The sequence below is a fragment of the Entelurus aequoreus genome, linkage group LG27 (assembly GCF_033978785.1).
Source record: "Entelurus aequoreus isolate RoL-2023_Sb linkage group LG27, RoL_Eaeq_v1.1, whole genome shotgun sequence".
Taxonomy (NCBI): Eukaryota; Metazoa; Chordata; class Actinopteri; order Syngnathiformes; family Syngnathidae; genus Entelurus; species Entelurus aequoreus.
This window is the reverse complement of record NC_084757.1, coordinates 14,419,847-14,437,338: the sequence shown is the minus strand read 5'-3', so window position 1 is coordinate 14,437,338 and position 17,492 is coordinate 14,419,847. Positions and strand designations below refer to the sequence as shown.

Below are 17,492 nucleotides of genomic sequence, written 5' to 3'. Positions count from 1 at the left end.
ACATCCCTACTTTTAACTTTAACAAATCGTAAAAATCGTCATTTTGGGGGAAGCGGGGGTGTATATTGTAGCGTCCTGGAAGAGTTAGTGCTGCAAGGGGTTCTGGGTATTTGTTATGTTGTGTTTATGTTGTGTTACGGTGCGGATGTTCTCCCGAAATGTGTTTGTCATTCTTGTTTGGTGTGGGTTCACAGTGTGGCGCATATTTGTAACAGTGTTAAAGTTGTTGATACGGCCACCCTCAGTGTGACCTGTATGGCTGTTGACCAAGTATGCCTTGCATTCACTTGTGTGTGTGAAAATGCGTAGGAATTATGTGACTGGGCCGGCACGCAAAGGCAGTGCCTTTAAGGTTTATTGGCGCTCTGGCGTTTTAAAAAGTCATAAATGTAATTTTTTGGAACCGATACCGATAATTTCTGATATTACATTTTAAAGCATTTATCGGCCGATAATATCGGCAGTCCGATATTATCGGACATCCCTACTTTTAACTTTAACAAATCGTAAAGATCGTCATTTTGGGGGAAGCGGGGGTGTATATTGTGGCGTCCCGGAAGAGTTAGTGCTGCAAGGGGTTCTGGGTATTTGTTCTGTTGTGTTTATGTTGTGTTACGGTGCGGATGTTCTCCCGAAATGTGTTTGTCATTCTTGTTTGGTGTGGGTTCACAGTGTGGCGCATATTTGTAACAGTGTTAAAGTTGTTGATACGGTCACCCTCAGTGTGACCTGTATGGCTGTTGACCAAGTATGCCTTGCATTCACTTGTGTGTGTGAAAAGCCGTAGATATTATGTGACTGGGCTGGCACGCAAAGGCAGTGCATTTAAGGTTTATTGGCGCTCTGGCGTTTTAAAAAGTCATAAATGTAATTTTTTGAAACCGATACCAATAATTTCCGATATTACATTTTAAAGCATTTATCGGCCGATAATATCGGCAGTCATCCCTACTTTTAACTTTAACAAATCGTAAAGATCATCATTTTGAACCGCTCCTCCTGAGTTGCTTCCATATTTAAAGGTTAGTTCAGTTCAGTGTCCCCGCTGGCTTGCGCCGTAAAGTCCACTCCACTACAGAGTGAGTAATGCTCTCTTCAAGCATGTCCTCGTCGGCCTGAAGGCAAGTCTCAGCCTTTTAAGATAGCAAATAACAACAACTTACTGGGCTCATGTTGCCTGTTTTAATCTTAAAGCCCAATTTCCAATATATATTTTTTAACTGTTTATTTACAGCTATTAAGTGGCTTCAAGAAGAACACACAAAAAACCCCCCAAAGAGCAAAATGCACATTACTATTCAGCTGGCGGCTCACACGCCACATCTGGCTGGCTAGTATAGTTCAAAACATGGCTTTTACATTTTTGCAGTAGGTTCTTAAAAACAGCAGAGTGATCCTGTCACATAGTGGATACTTGACTCTTGTTTTTTTGCAGTTGGTTCTTAGAACCAAAAAAAGCTCTTTGGTCATGTAGAGGATCTTTGACTACTGTTTATTGCATTAGTTTCTTAAAAACATCAGCTTGCTCCTGTCACTTAGAGCAGTGTTTTTCAACCACTGTGCCGCGGCACACTGGTTATTGCCTGGTGTGCCGTGGGAAATTATGCAACTTCACCAAATTGAATAGGTTGAAAAATGTTGGGATTGTGGAAGTGTGAAAAATGGATAATTAATTTGTCATGGGGGAAATGTCCCTAAAAACTGAGAATTCTTGGAATTCCGTGATTTTTTTTAATTTTTTACAGTTTTTGAAAGGGAGCACACAATTCTTGAACAGGCTGAATATTTTGAAGTTGGAACGGTTTGAGTGGGAGTTGTGGAACTTTGCAAAATGTCCCATTCTTTTCAATGGGAATTGCATGGAATTTCGGGAAAAGAGGGAATATTTGGGAAAATGCAAAAAAATGTGAATGTTCTGAATGTGTTGAAATTGTTGGTGTTGGAATTTTTCAAATCGGTCGAGAAATGTTGAAGTAGTAACATTTTTAATTGAGAAATGGTATTAAGGAATTCCTGGAATTTCGGGAAAACCGGGAATTTTTCCAGTTCGAAAAACAACTTTGTTTTCTGTCCGGAGTAAGAGGAATGTTTTGATGGTGGAACGGTTGAAATGGGTTGAAAAATGTGGAAGGAATAGTCGCCAGAAAAAAGGGTCAAAAAAGGGTTTAAAAAAACTGGAAACATTTTTTAACTTAAAAAAATTGTAGTTTCAATGTCCAGGATGAATGGAATATGTTGAAGGTGGAATGGTTTGAATCGGTTGAAAAATGTGGAAATGGTGGAAATTTGAAAAATGGCCAATTCATTTGAGTGGGAAAATGTCCCGGAAAGCCTGGAATTCTGGGAAATCTGGGAATTTGGGAAATTTGTCAAGGGAAAGCCTGTGATTGGAATGGTTTTAATCGCATAAAAAAAGTGGAAGGTAGAGCGCGTCAAAATCTGGAGAATAAGAAGAAGTTGAAGGAAAAAAATAGATGAATTTTGGTGTAGAAAACCATATTCACACAATCAATGTTGCTGGCAAATGCGTCATTGACCGTACCGGTCCCCGGACTGGTGGTTGGGGAACACTGCCTTAGAGCAGTGTTCCACCACCTTTTTTGAGCCAAGGCACATTTTTTGCGTTGAAAAATCCGGAAGAAATCATTAAAAAACGAAACTCAGTAGACAATAAAAAGTCGTCGTCGCAATTGTTGAATATGACTTTAAAGCATAACCAAGCATGCATCACTATAGCTCTTGTCTCAAAGTAGATGTACTGTCACATCACGCCCTGACTTATTTGGACTTGTTTGCTGTTTTCCTGTGTGTAGTGTTTTACTTCTTGTCTTGCGCTCCTATTTTGGTGGCTTTTTCTCTTTTTTTTGGTATTTCCCTGTAGCAGTTTCATGTCTTCCTTTGAGCGATATTTTCCCGCATCTACTTTGTTTTAGCAGTCAAGAATATTTCAATAGTTTTTATCCTTCTTTGTGGGGACATTGTTGATTGTCATGTCATGTTCGGATGTACATTGTGGACGCCGTCTTTGCTCCACAGTAAGTCTTTGCTGTCGTCCAGCATTCTGTTTTTGTTTACTTTGTAGCCAGTTTTAGTTTCGTTCTACATAGCCTTCCCTCAAGGGCACTCACTTTTTGTTTATTTTTGGTTTAAGCATTAGATACCTTTTTACCTGCACGCTGCCTCCCGCTGTTCCCGACATCTACAAAGCAATTAGCTACCGGCTGCCACCTACTGATATGGAAGAGTATTACGCGGTTACGAGCTCTAGACAGCACCGACACTCAACAACAACACTTAATTTGCAGACTATAATTACTGCTTTGCAAAAAATATTTTTAACCCAAATAGGTGAAATGACATAATCTCCCACAGCACACCAAACTGTATCTCACGGCACACTAGTGTGCCGCGGCACAGTGGTTGAAAAACACTGCCTTAGAGGATCTTTGACTAGTGATTTTTGCAGTAGGTCTTTAAAAAGAGCAAAGCACTCCTGCCATACATTACACAAAATATTTGATGAGATTCTGTTGTTGTTGTTGTTGGGCTTTCATGTGCATTTGACTTATACTCTAGCAATAAACATGTAGAAGAAAAAAAAAAGATGCTTACTGTTCAAGTGCTCGGGCCACGTCCAGAAATCCCGCCGCGGTGGTGTTGTTGCGATCCCATGTCACGCTCCTGCAGGGGCACAAGTCGGGTTTGAACCCTTCCACTGCAAAAACTAAAATCTAAGTAAGATTAAATATCTCAAATAAGGGTGATATTTGCTTATTTTCTGTCTGATAAGATAATTCGTCTCACTAAGCAGATTTTATGTTAGAGTGTTTTACTTGTTTTAAGTGTTTTGGTCCTAAATGATCTCAGTAAGATATTATAGCTTGTAGCTGAGATTTGATGACATATATTGAGTAAAACATGATTGAAAGTAGAATATCAACTGTTGCAAAGCTGTGTCATCAACACTCACAAGTATAAAAGTACTTTTTTTTAAAGTAATCATTTCTTACTTCAAGCATGAAGAAAAAAATAAAAATCATGATTTTGACACAATTGTGTCTCATAATTAAAACAGATGACAGCCAAATGGACTTTGCTGTTTTATTTTCAATGAAACAATAGAAAATATGTACTCATATAGTAGTACAGTTGGCACAGTACAGTAAACTGACAGTTAATATTTAACATTTCAAACAATTTTGAACAAAAATAGTTCATGCACATTCAGATGGATTCCTCAAAATTACAATAAAAAATGTTTTGGCCGGGGGCCGGGCTGTGTATATGCACACTAATTGACTGAAAGAGCATGCACTTGACGTGATGATGTCATGTTGTCGATGGAAAAATGCATTTTTAGACCATATGATTTGCCTGAGCAGCTAGGAGACCCCGAGAGTAACAAGCGGTTGCCTTGTTGCCTTTTCATTAAGAACAATAAACTAGTTTTTAGTATAAGTTTGCTGGTTTCAGGAAATGTAATGCCGAGCGCATATCATTATGTCAAGATAATGGCACTAGCTTTTAATTAATTTAAGAATATTTTTCAACATATTGAGCAAAAAGGTCTTTTTTTTTCCTACCAAGAAAAGTGCACTTGTTATTAGTGATAATATACTTATTTTAAGGTATTTTTGGGTTCATTGAGGTTAGCTAATTTTACTTGTTTTGGAAAGTTCTTGTTCTATTGGCAGATAATTTTGCTTAATTCAAATAAAATACCCCTCATTTTTGTATTTTTTTTCTTGTTTTTGAACACTGACTTTTTGCAGTGCATTCTCTAAATCAGATACTTCTGTTAACTACCCAGCTTTACCGTAAGGTGGTGTTGATCTGCAGGGCCTTGCTCAGCATCTTGGCGCCGATGTCGTCCATGTTGTTGCCGCTCAGGTCCACCTTTCTCAGGCAGGTGTTGCTGCCCAGGGCGTTGACCAGGACCGTGCCCCGAGAGCGCAGGCGCGAGTCGACGAGCGACAGAGTCTGCAGGGCCTGTAGACCAACACAGGAAGTGCATTTGAGACACGTGTCGACGCGACATGACATACTCTGTGTCTGAATTATTGACGATATGTGTGCGCGGTGATATAGAGAAGGGGCATCGCAGGGCACACACATAAATAATTCATGTAGCAACACTTTTCATACTTCAGAAAGAATTTCCGATAATGTCTTTTTTGCCGATATTGTCCAACTCTTAATTACCGATTCCGATATCAACCGATACCGATATATACAGTCGTGGAATTAACACATTATTATGCCTAATTTTGTTGTGATGCCCCGCTGGATGCATTAAACAATGTAACAAGGTTTTCCAAAATAAATCAACTCAAGTTATGGAAAAAAAGTGCCAACATGGCACTGCCATATTTATTATTGAAGTCACAAAGTGCATTATTTTTTTTAACATGCCTCAAAACAGCAGTTTGGAATTTGGTACATGCTCTCCCTGAGAGAGCATGAGGAGGTTGAGGTGGGCGGGGTTTGGGGGGGCGGGGTAGTGGGGGTGTATATTGTAGCGTCCCGGAAGAGTTAGTGCTGCAAGGGGTTCTGGGTATTTGTTGTGTTGTGTTTATGTTGTGTTACGGTGCGGATGTTCTCCCGAAATGTGTTTGTCATTCTTGTTTGGTGTGGGTTCACAGTGTGGCGCACATTTGTAACAGTGTTAAAGTCGTTTATACGTCCACCCTGAGTGTGACCTGTATGGCTGTTGACCAAGTATGAATTGCATTCACTTGTGTGTGTCAAAAGCCGTAGATATTATGTGACTGGGCCGGCATGCAAAGGCAGTGCCTTTAAGGCTCGCCCCCGATATTGTTGTCTGAGTGGAAATCGAGAGAATGGTTGCCCCGGGAGATTTTTGGGAGGGGCACTGAAATTCGGGAGTCTCCCGGGAAAATCGGGAGGGTTGGCAAGTATGACTGGCAGACGCAACTGCTCTGTACTTCTCCCTACGTCTGTGTATCACTCCGTACAGCGGCGTTTTAAAAAGTCATAAATTGTACTTTTTGAAACCGATACCGATAATTTCCGATATTACATTTTGAAGCATTTATCGGCCGATCGGACATCTCTATCAGAAAGCATTTTTACTATACAATACCATGAAAATGTATGTAATTTAGAGTAATCAGTGTACATCTTGTACCGCGGTATCGTCACTTTATTGTGTAAATATTTGCAGGCTGGCAATGCGGAGGAGCTGTGTTTCATTTTCAGTGGACAGCAAATATATTAAGCTATAAAAACTAAGCGTGGGGTGATCCACTGTTGATATCAGTCCGATATCCGCAAAAAAAACAAGTATCGTATTAATCTCCGATATACAGTAAGCGCTCCGATACTGCAGTGTGTTTACTACATCTAAATGTCCTCCATCAAGCACACATGGTTGTCTTTTCTCGTATTTTACTGAAGTCATGTACAAAAGGTAAACATGGTAGGTTATAAAGGCTTCTAGGAGCTAGCAGCTACACAACAGCTAAGCGCACAATAGCACACAAGCTAGAGATACGTATAAGGGTCCTTAATTGAACAATATTTGTTGGTATAAACTAGAGATGTCCGATAATATCGGCAGGCCGATATTATCGGCTGATAAATGCTTTAAAATGTAATATCGGAAATTATCGGTATCGTTTTTTAAATTATTGGTATAGGGTTTTTTTTGTTTTTGTTTTTTTTAATTAAATCAATATAAAAAACACAAGATACACTTACAATTAGTGCACCAACCCAAAAAACCTCCCTCCCCCATTTACACTCATTCACACAAAAGGGTTGTTTCTTTCTGTTATTAATATTCTGGTTCCTACATTATATATCAATATATATCAATACAGTCTGCAAGGGATACAGTCCGTAAGTACACATGATTGTGCGTGCTGCTGGTCCACTAATAGTACTAACCTTTAACAGTTAATTTTACTCATTTTCATTCATTACTAGTTTCTATGTAACTGTTTTTATATTGTTTTACTTTCTTTATTATTCAAGAAAATGTTTTTAATTTATTTATCTTATTTAATTTGATTATTTTTTAACCATACCTGGTTGTCCAAATTAGGCATAATAATGTGTTAATTCCACGACTGTATATATCAGTATCGGTTGATATCGGTATCGGTGATAAAAGAGTTGGACAATATCGGATATCGGCAAAAAGCCATTATCGGACATCCCTAGTATAAACAAATATCAAATATCTATATTTGCATATTACTTACAGATACAAAGTCTCAGAGGAAGATATAAGCGTGTTAGAAATGATTCAGTAACAAATGTGTCCGTATCATTCACCTTACTGTGTTGTAAGCTTAACTTCATGAATTATTGTCGCCAAAAAATTCATTTTTTAAATAACTTAAAGACAGCAAAATCCATTTCAGATGGATAATAATAAATACCTTAGTGTTTTTTGTTCCTACCATTGCTTTTAAATTGTTTGATCTTAAAACTTTATTCTTTCATGTAGCATCTGAAAATTAGCTGATTGTGTCATGTGTTCTATTACATTTGAGTCTCATTTGCAATGCATTAGATGGCAGTACTGTATTGGCTATCTGCGGTATGTTGTCTCACGAGGAAGTAGCTGAATGTGTTATGTTGCGCCCTACAAAGTGTTTATACTGTAAGTAGTGTGCATATTACACACCGGCTGTTTGATCGTAACATTCATCTTGGGTGTAGTTTTCATTGCCAAATTTGGAGGTGTTGAAATCGCCGTGAAAAATCATTAATGCTAAAAGTAGCCTGTCTATGGAAAATCCAATGGAAATTAGCATCAAGCTAGCGCAATTTGGAAGAGTGGAGCCTTACTTTACGTTCATGCGTTTTCTAACACACATAATTGCTTTGTTGTTGTTAAAAATTGAAATTGCGCCAGTGTCTAGTCTGCAACCAAATGTGACGTCACTTGTAACAAAGGTATTTACAAAACCCGAAACCAGTAAAGTTGGCACATTGTGTAAATCGTGAATAAAAACAGAATACAATGATTTGCAAATCCTTTTCAACTTATATTCAATTGAATAGACTGCAAAGACACGATATTTAACGTTCGAACTGGAAAACGTTGTTATATTTTGCAAATATTAGCTCATTTGGAATTTGATGCCTGCAACATGTTTCAAAAAAGCTGGCACAAGTGGCTAAAAAAGACTGATAAAGTTGAGGAATGCTCATCAAACACTTATTTGGAACATCCCACAGGTGAACAGGCAAATTGGGAACAGGTGGGTGCCATGATTGGGTATAAAAGCAGCTTCCATGAAATGCTCAGTCATTCACAAACAAGGATGGGGCGAGGGTCACCACTTTGTCAACAAATGCGTGAGCAAATTGTCCAACAGTTTAAGAACGACATTTCTCAACGAGCTATTTTAGGGATTTCCCCATCTACGGTCCGTAATATCATCAAAAGGTTCAGAGAATCTGGAGAAATCACTGCACGTAAGCAATGATATTACGGACTTTCGATCCCTCAGGCGGCACTGCATCAAAAACCGACATCAGTGTGTAAAGGATATCACCACATGGGCTCAGGAACACTTCAGAAAACCAATGTCATTAACTACATTTTGTCGCTACATCTGTAAGTGCAAGTTAAAACCCTACTATGCAAAGCGAAAGACATTTATCAACAACACCCAGAAATGCCGCCGGCTTCACTGGGCCCGAGCTCATCTAAGATGGACTGATGCAAAGTGGAAAAGTGTTCTGTGGTCTGACGAGTTCACATTTCAAATTGTTTTTGGAAACTGTGGATGTCGTGTCCTCCGGAACAAAGAGGAAAAGAACCATCCGGATTGTAATAGGCGCAAAGTTGAAAAGCCAGCATGTGTGATGGTATGGGGGTGTATTAGTGCCCAAGACATGGGCAACTTACACATCTGTGAAGGCACCATTAATGCTGAAAGGTACATACAGGTTTTGGAGCAACATATGTTGCCATCCAAGCAACGTTATCATGGACGCCCCTGCTTATTTCGGCAAGGCAAGGGCAAGCCACGTGTTACAACAGCGTGGCTTCATAGTAAAAGAGTGCGGGTACTAGACTGGCCTGGCTGTAGTCCATACCTGTCTCCCATTGAAAATGTGTGGCGCATTATGAAGCCTAAAATACCACAACTTAAGCTGTACAACAAGCAAGAATGGGAACGAATTCCACCTGAAAAGCTTCAAAAATTGGTCTCCTCAGTTCCCAAACGTTTACTGAGTGTTGTTAAAAGGAAAGGCCATGCAACACAGTGGTAAAAATGCCCCTGTGCCAACTTTTTTTGCAATGTGTTGCTGCCATTAAAATGTAAGTTAATGATTATTTGCAAAACATAATTAAGTTTCTCAGTTGGAACAACAAATATCTTGTCTTTGCAGTCTATTCAATTGAATATAAGTTGGAAAGGATTGTATTCTGTTTTTATTTACCATTTACACAACGTGCCAACTTCACTGGTTTTGGGTTTTGTAAATATGGCACTTTTTGATTTTTCTGTGAAGTAGTTCCGATGGAATTTGGTCAGTGCCTATAAAAGTACCAAATGCGGTACCCATCCCTAGCCTTAACCCTGTGCAAACATTTACAGAACCCTCATGTTGTTCTGTCCTCACTCACGCATTCCTCCTCTTGTATGAGCTGGACCAGTTTCTGCAGGACTTCATCCAGAACCCTGCGGATGCAAAACGTGAGACTGAATGAGCTGACACTAATTATTGCCATTTCCTGCAGCTGCACAGAGAGCAGCGGCGGAGGGGAAAAAAAATAGTGAAGTCGAGTCAACAGAGCTGTTAATTCAAGCTGGCATATGCTGCGCTCGCATGTGTTGTTTTTTTTTGTGCATGCGTACGCACAACTGAGACTCAAATAAGGCGCATTATAGAGAGCCGAGCACAGCACCTGTTTTTGATGTTGAAGTTCTTGCCGAGATGGAGGTGTTTTAGGGAGGGTTGTCTGGAGAGAGCCGGCAGCACCGTGAGCAAGTCTGCATCCAGACCTGTCAACACAAACACATCTCAACACTCGCTCCAGGACCCCAAAAAAAAAAAAAAGGAGAGGACTGAGGTCACACGTGTACCGTTGTCGGAGATATCGAGAGTGCCGATGGACGAGACTCTGGGGAAGAGCTCCTGCAGAACAGCTGCTCCTGCGGAGCGTAGCTTGGGTGGAGAAGACACAGCATGAGTCACATTGTGGAGTTATTTCTGTATTTATAATTATGGTCGACTGGACGGATGGCTGCTACGTAGTACCATTTTGTTAAAGACAATTATTATATTATATTATTATTGTAATTAAAGACAAGGCTGGGCTTTGCAATAAAAGAAAAACTATTCTAATTTGCGCTGTCAAAATGAACGTGTTGATGCGAAGACTGTCAAATGATTAAAATATTTAATCACAATTAATCACATTATGTCCATCGTTAATATATATACATACTGTACATATATTACACACACATATATATATATATACACTACCGTTCAAAAGTTTGGGGTCACATTGAAATGTCCTTATTTTTGAAGGAAAAGCACTGTACTTTTCAATGAAGATAACTTTAAACTAGTCTTAACTTTAAAGAAATACACTCTATACATTGCTAATGTGGTAAATGACTATTCTAGCTGCAAATGTCTGGTTTTTGGTGCAATATCTACATAGGTGTATAGAGGCCCATTTCCAGCAACTATCACTCCAGTGTTCTAATGGTACAATGTGTTTGCTCATTGGCTCAGAAGGCTAATTGATGATTAGAAAACCCATGTGCAATCATGTTCACACATCTGAAAACAGTTTAGCTCGTTACAGAAGCTACAAAACTGACCTTCCTTTGAGCAGATTGAGTTTCTGGAGCATCACATTTGTGGGGTCAATTAAACGCTCAAAATGGCCAGAAAAAGAGAACTTTCATCTGAAACTCGACAGTCTATTCTTGTTCTTAGAAATGAAGGCTATTCCACAAAAATGTTTGGGTGACCCCAAACTTTTGAACGGTAGTGTACATATATATATATATATATATATATCTATATATATATATATATATAGATATATATATATATATATATACATACACATACATATATTTACACATATATATATATACATACATATATACATACTGTACATGTGTGTATATATGTACATATATTATTTAAGGCGAAAATTATTTGATTGCATTAAGAAACATATTTTTAATGTACTGTAAGAACATTTTTTTTGTGGTCCCATACATACATATATATATATATATATATATATATATATATATATATATATATATATATATATATATATATATATATATATATATATATATATATATATATATATATATATATATATATATATTAGGTACCAAAATTATTTAAATACTTTTGGTACTTTTCTAAATAAAGGGGACCACACAAAAATGTTTACGGTACATTAAACATATGATTCTTATTGCAATTAAAAAATAATTTAGGTCTTCAATAAAATAGTGAACATACAAGACAACTTGTCTTTTAGTAGTAAATAAACAAACAAAGGCTCCTAATTTAGTCTGCTGACATATGCAGTAACATATTGTGTCATTTATCAGGGACAAGCGGTAGAAAATGGTAATCTAGTTGTTCATTTACTGTTAATATCCGGTTATTCGTTTTAACATGTTCTAACTACACTTCTGTTAAAACGTAGTAAACACTCATTCTTCATTAGTTTTAGTTTTAAAGAAAACTTTTCTTAATTTGTTATTGTCGCTTTACTTAGAGAGCCTTAATTAATTTACCATTATCATTCATCTTATTAAAAATATGGACGCAATTAAATGAATGACTCAAAATCCCTGAAAAGGTCTCTGGCATTGCATTTTGTCCAAGTAGTGTTACTTTTAATTCTGTACAAATGTGCGATCGATCCGGTAGTGGCAAGCTGCAGAACCAAACATGTTGGTCCTCTCCAAGCGAAATATGATTTTTTTTAAAAAACAAGACGGCTCAGTAGGGATGATGTTTTATAAGAAATTATCGAGTATGAGCCCATTATCGAATCCTCTTATCGAACCGATTCCTTATCGATTCTCTTATCGAATCCAGATAGGTTGTTGTATATGGAAAAAAACACACAATATTTGGTTTAAAAAAAGCTCACTTATATTTTATAAGAAAAAAATAAAATAAAATAAAAAAATAAATATCGACTGTTGTTACCCCCCCTAAAAAAATGTAATAAAATAAATAAATATTGACTGTTGTTACCCAAAGTATATTAAGTGGGATTTTTTAGAAAAACAAATATATACAGTAACACAAAACCAACCTGTCTCTGTGATCACTATAGGTGTATAAATAATAATATAGTGTTAAATAAAATCAGTCCCTTGGGCACGAAACTGAAAATAATACAGCTCTCCAAAAAGTGCACTTCTGCTGCTATTGGAACATCCTTCTGGGGTCCATCAGTGTGGCCTCCTCCAGGAATGACTCCACGACACCTTTCTCTAACCTTCAGGTTATGTACGGCCTGAACATGTTTCATCATGCTTGTTGTACTTCCCCCCCCTTACATGAGAGTGAAGCCTGGCAATAATTGCAGATAGCCGTTTCCTCGTCGTATTTTTTTGTAAAATGAAGCCATGCCTTGAGGCGTTTTTTCCGGTCCATTGTTGTTGCTGCTTCTGTATCTGCCGCCTAATGACTGAGCTACGTCATTTCCTGGGACGTGCCACAGGGCATTTCCTGTGGGACGGGATTCGTTCCCAGGCTTTCGAATAAAGAACCAACACTTTTTCTTTACTATAGTGGCCTCGATAACGGGAACCGGTTCTCAAAAAGGGATTTGAGTCCATGGAATTGGTTATTTTCTTATCGAACGGTTCTTTTCTTATCGCACAACCGGGAGAACCGGTTTCGAACATCATCCCTACGGCTCAGTCGACGAACATAAAGTGTAATGCGCACTCTGGAAGGAAGAGCGTAATTTTCACAGCGGCACTTCCATCTTAAAATAGCACATTAATAGCAGAAAAAGGAGCAACAGGTCCACATACCTCACAGCTGCTGATGTCCAAGTGGAGATCGTTGATGTGAGGGTTGGACGTTAAGCCCATTAGGAGGGCCCTGTGGAGCCAGCAGGAAGAAACTGGAGTACTGTTGATCTCTAAACATTAAGGTCCTGATCTACTGAAAATGTGCATGCATTAAAACACGTGCAAAGCTGACAGCACAAAGCTGATCTTCTAAACGCGTGCGCAGAGGAAGGCGTCTTTTCAGTGAGCAAAATAAGGAGTGCAATCCATTTAGCGTGTCCGTCGTCATGACAACGCAGAATACGTGCTGATCATCAGAAAGCCCACAAAGCTGGGAGACAAAGATTTAAATATGACTATTTAGCGCACCCAGTGTGTCATGTCTGTGATCATATTTTCTTTAAGTTATGTGCTGTTTGGTTTTTGGACTCTTTTTAATTCCTGTTTTCACTCCATTGTTTTTGTCACCATAGCAACCGTTAGTTTCACCTGGTTCACATTTTCACTCACGCACCTGTTGTCAATCATGTCACTGTTATTTAAGCCTCTTTTTCTGTTGGTCGTCCTGGCGACATTACTCTGTTTTTGCTTTTATTTGTCCTTGATGACTTTATTCATGCTCTGCTCTCTTCATGCTATGTCACAGTAAGTGTTTTGTTTCATGTCCATAGTTTTTGCCCAAGTGCTAGTTTTTGTTTTCATTAGCCAAGTTTGTACCTCCGCCTTGTGCGCGCTTTTGTTTACACCAGGGGTGTCCAAACTTTTTACACTGAGGGCCGCACATTTAAAAATCAAAGCTAGCAGGGGCCATTTTGATATTTTTTATTTTAAAAAACCAATACAATATATGTATAAAAAATACACATTTTGGCTTCCACTCAGGCTTGATACCGGGGACCCCAAAGGGTTTTGGTCCAAAAAATATAAAAAAATCTGTCAGTATTCAGTATTATTATTTGTGTTATTATTCAAGTTTTTCAATCTCTAGATCAACATTAGGTCTGTCAATATAACATTTTTAAATATTTAAATTGTATGCTCTTTTTGTCAAAGAAAACCCTTTTTTTTAAATGAAAAAAACACAAAATATGCAATATTTTCACCCAATAAAATTTTTAAGTGGGATATTTGAGATTATATAATAATTGGAGCCTTAAAAAGGTCAATAACTCATAACAACATTGATTTTAATTCATTATTATTTTTTGAGCAATAACTAATCACACTAAAATTGTAGGGGATCCAAAAGGGCCCTACTCATTAAAGTGTTAAAAAATAAATTATAATTTTTTATTTTTTTTTACTGTTTACTTTTAACACAATAATCTCGAGATCAACTTCAGATCTATCTGTCAATTATAAGTTTTATTGTTGTTTATGTTTTTTGTTTGTTTGTTTCAGGCCCTTCTTTAAAAAAAACAGCTCGTTTTTTTACACGGCAAACACAAAATATGCAACATTTTCCCCAAAAAATATCTCTAAATATTTAATGTGACGTAATTGGAGCCTTGAATAGGTCAATAATTCATAATGACATTGATTTTAATTCATTATTATTTTTTAAAGAAAGAAACAGCCTACATGGCAGCTTTGTGTGATTAGAGTAAACATTGCTACATTTTCTTGTTACATTTCACCTGTTTGCTCTTTAAATACCACTTTTAATGTTTTTAATTTTTTTCAATCGTATTTTTAAAATGTGCCTTGGGGCCGTTAAAAAATGACCTGCGGGCCGCAAATGGCCCCCCCGGGCCGCACTTTGGACACCCCTGGTTTACACCTTTTTGTTAGTGTTAAAATAAAGATGTCCTTACCTTCACGCCATGTCCGCTCCAATTTCCTTGCAACTCGGGAAAACGAACCCCGCTAAAGTCCACGTTCTGACACAGTGTGATTTATCAGGACTGAAATTGCTCTATGGCCGCTGTTTTGAGTCTATTTAATATGTCCGCAAAGGGCGTGCAAACTGGCAGTTGTGCAGAAATTGCTGTGAGAAAGCAGCTCTGTCCCACGTATGCATGTCAACATATTAGATCGGAAGGTCGTGAGTTCAAACCCCGGCCGAGTCATACCAAAGACTATAAAAATGGGACCCATTACCTCCCTGCTTGACACTCGGCATCAAGGGTTGGAATTGGGGGGTCAAATCATCAAAAATGATTCCCGGGCGTGGCCACTGCTGCTGCTCACTGCTCCCCTCACCTCCCAGGGGGTGATAAAGGGTGATGGGTCAAATGCAGAGGATAATTTCCCCGGACCTGGTGTGTGTGTGACAATCATTGGTACTTTACTTATATATGGACTGTATTAGACAGACATATTGTCTATTCAGCAATATAATTTTCTAATTTCATACCTGCTGGATGACTTAGCGGGCTGATTAAAACAAATTCAATTGATGCGTTTTGGTGTCTGTTGGCGTTTTTTATTTTTTTAAATGACATCTTTTTTCTAGAGATGTCCGATAATGGCTTTTTTGCCGATATCGGATATTCCGATATTGTCCAACTCTTAAATACCGATTCCGATATCAACCGATACCGATATATACAGTCGTGGAATTAACACATTATTATGCCTAATTTTGTTGTGATGCCCCGCTGGATGCATTAAACAATGTAAGAAGGTTTTTTTACTTTTTGAAACAGATACCGATAATTTCCGATATCACATTTTAAAGCATTTATCGGCCGATAATATCGGCAGTCCGATATTATTGGACAGCTCTAGTTTTTTCATATACTGTAAAAAAACTTTTTTTGCAATATGCATTTTCTTGCATCCGGAACATACCAGCGCGAGCTTTAAAGCGCGGTAAAAATAAAAGTGGGTCCCGTTGTAGATGCACTGCGGGACTGCTTCTAAAATGCCCATAAAAAGTGGTACACGGTTGCGTGTTTCAAAACATAAAAACGCCACAAGTAGGCGCATGGTAACATGAATGCACAGTAAATTAGTTTTCATATAAAAAAAAGTTTTTTGCAATATGCATTTTCTTGCATCCGGAACATACCAGCGCGAGTTTAAAGCGCGGTAAAAAAAATGGGTACCATTGTAGATGCACTGCGGGACTGCTTCTAAAATGCCCATAAAAAGTGATACACGGTTGCGTGTTTGAAAACATAAAAACGCCCCAAGTAGGCGCATGATAACATGAATGCGCAGTAAATGAGTTTTCATATAAAAAAAAAACTTTTTTTTGCAGTATGCATTTTCTTGCATCCGGAACATACCAGTGCGAGCTTTAAAGCGCGGTAAAAAAAAGTGGGTCCCGTTGTAGATGCACTGCGGAACTGCTTCTAAAATGCCCATAAAAAGTGGTGCACGGTTGCATGTTTGAAAACATAAAAACGCCACAAGTAGGCGCATGATAACAGGAATCGCAGTAAATGGGTTTTCATATAAAAACAACTTTTTTTGCAATATGCATTTTCTTGCAACCGGAACATACTAGCGTGAGCTTTAAAGCGCGATTAATAAGTGGGTCCTGTTGTAGATGCACTGCGGGATTGCTTCTAAAATGCCCATAAAAAGTGGTACACGGTTGCGTGTTTGAAAACATAAAAACGCTACAAGTAGGCGCATGATAACATGAATGCGCAGTAAATGAGTTTTCATATAAAAAAAACTTTTTTTTGCAATATGCATTTTCTTGCATCCGGAACATACCAGCGCGAGCTTTAAAGCGCGATTAATAAGTGGGTCCCAGTGTAGATGCACTTCGGGACTGCTTCTAAAATGCCCATAAAAAGTGGTACACGGTTGCGTGTTTGAAAACATAAAAACGCCACAAGTAGGCGCATGATAACATGAATGCGCAGTAAATGAGTTTTCATATAAAAAAAACTTTTTTTTGCAATATGCATTTTCTTGCATCCGGAACATACCAGCGCAAGCTTTAAAGCGCGATTAATAAGTGGGTCCTGTTGTAGATGCACTTCTGGACTGCTTCTAAAATGCCCATAAAAAGTGGTACACGGTTGCGTGTTTGAAAACATAAAAACGCTACAAGTAGGCGCATGATAACATGAATGCGCAGTAAATGAGTTTTCATATAAAAAAAACTTTTTTTTGCAATATGCATTTTCTTGCATCCGGAACATACCAGCGCAAGCTTTAAAGCGCAATTAATAAGTGGGTCCTGTTGTAGATGCACTTCGGGACTGCTTCTAAAATGCCCATAAAAAGTGGTACACGGTTGCGTGTTTGAAAACATAAAAACGCCACAAGTAGGCGCATGATAACATGAATCGCAGTGAATGGGTTTTCATATAAAAAAAACTTTTTTTGCAATATGCATTTTCTTGCATCCGGAACATACCAGCGCAAGCTTTAAAGCGCGGTAAAAAAAAAAGTGGGTCCCGTTGTAGATGCACTGCGGAACTGCTTCTAAAATGCCCATAAAAAGTGGTGCACGGTTGCGTGTTTGAAAAGATAAAAACACCACAAGTAGGCGCATGATAACATGAATGTGCAGTAAAT

General features: G+C 38.1%; 1 protein-coding gene and 1 long non-coding RNA gene across 6 annotated transcripts in view; one reads left to right on the top strand and one right to left on the bottom strand.

Moving 5' to 3' along the window:
* The window catches only part of LOC133644651 (capping protein, Arp2/3 and myosin-I linker protein 3-like), a 99,793-nt gene that overhangs the window by 41,781 nt on the left and 40,520 nt on the right, over positions 1–17,492 (bottom strand). For all 3 annotated transcript variants that reach the window (XM_062039328.1, XM_062039326.1, XM_062039327.1), the window contains exons 17-22: positions 13,032–13,101; positions 10,074–10,155; positions 9,896–9,992; positions 9,614–9,668; positions 4,817–4,989; positions 3,613–3,681 (exon numbers count right to left, since the gene is read on the bottom strand). In XM_062039328.1, the coding sequence (XP_061895312.1) occupies positions 3,613–3,681; positions 4,817–4,989; positions 9,614–9,668; positions 9,896–9,992; positions 10,074–10,155; positions 13,032–13,101 (546 nt within the window). The remainder of the gene's footprint in view (positions 1–3,612; positions 3,682–4,816; positions 4,990–9,613; positions 9,669–9,895; positions 9,993–10,073; positions 10,156–13,031; positions 13,102–17,492) is intronic.
* The window catches only part of LOC133644657 (uncharacterized), a 164,782-nt gene that overhangs the window by 146,626 nt on the left and 664 nt on the right, over positions 1–17,492 (top strand). The window lies entirely within an intron of this gene.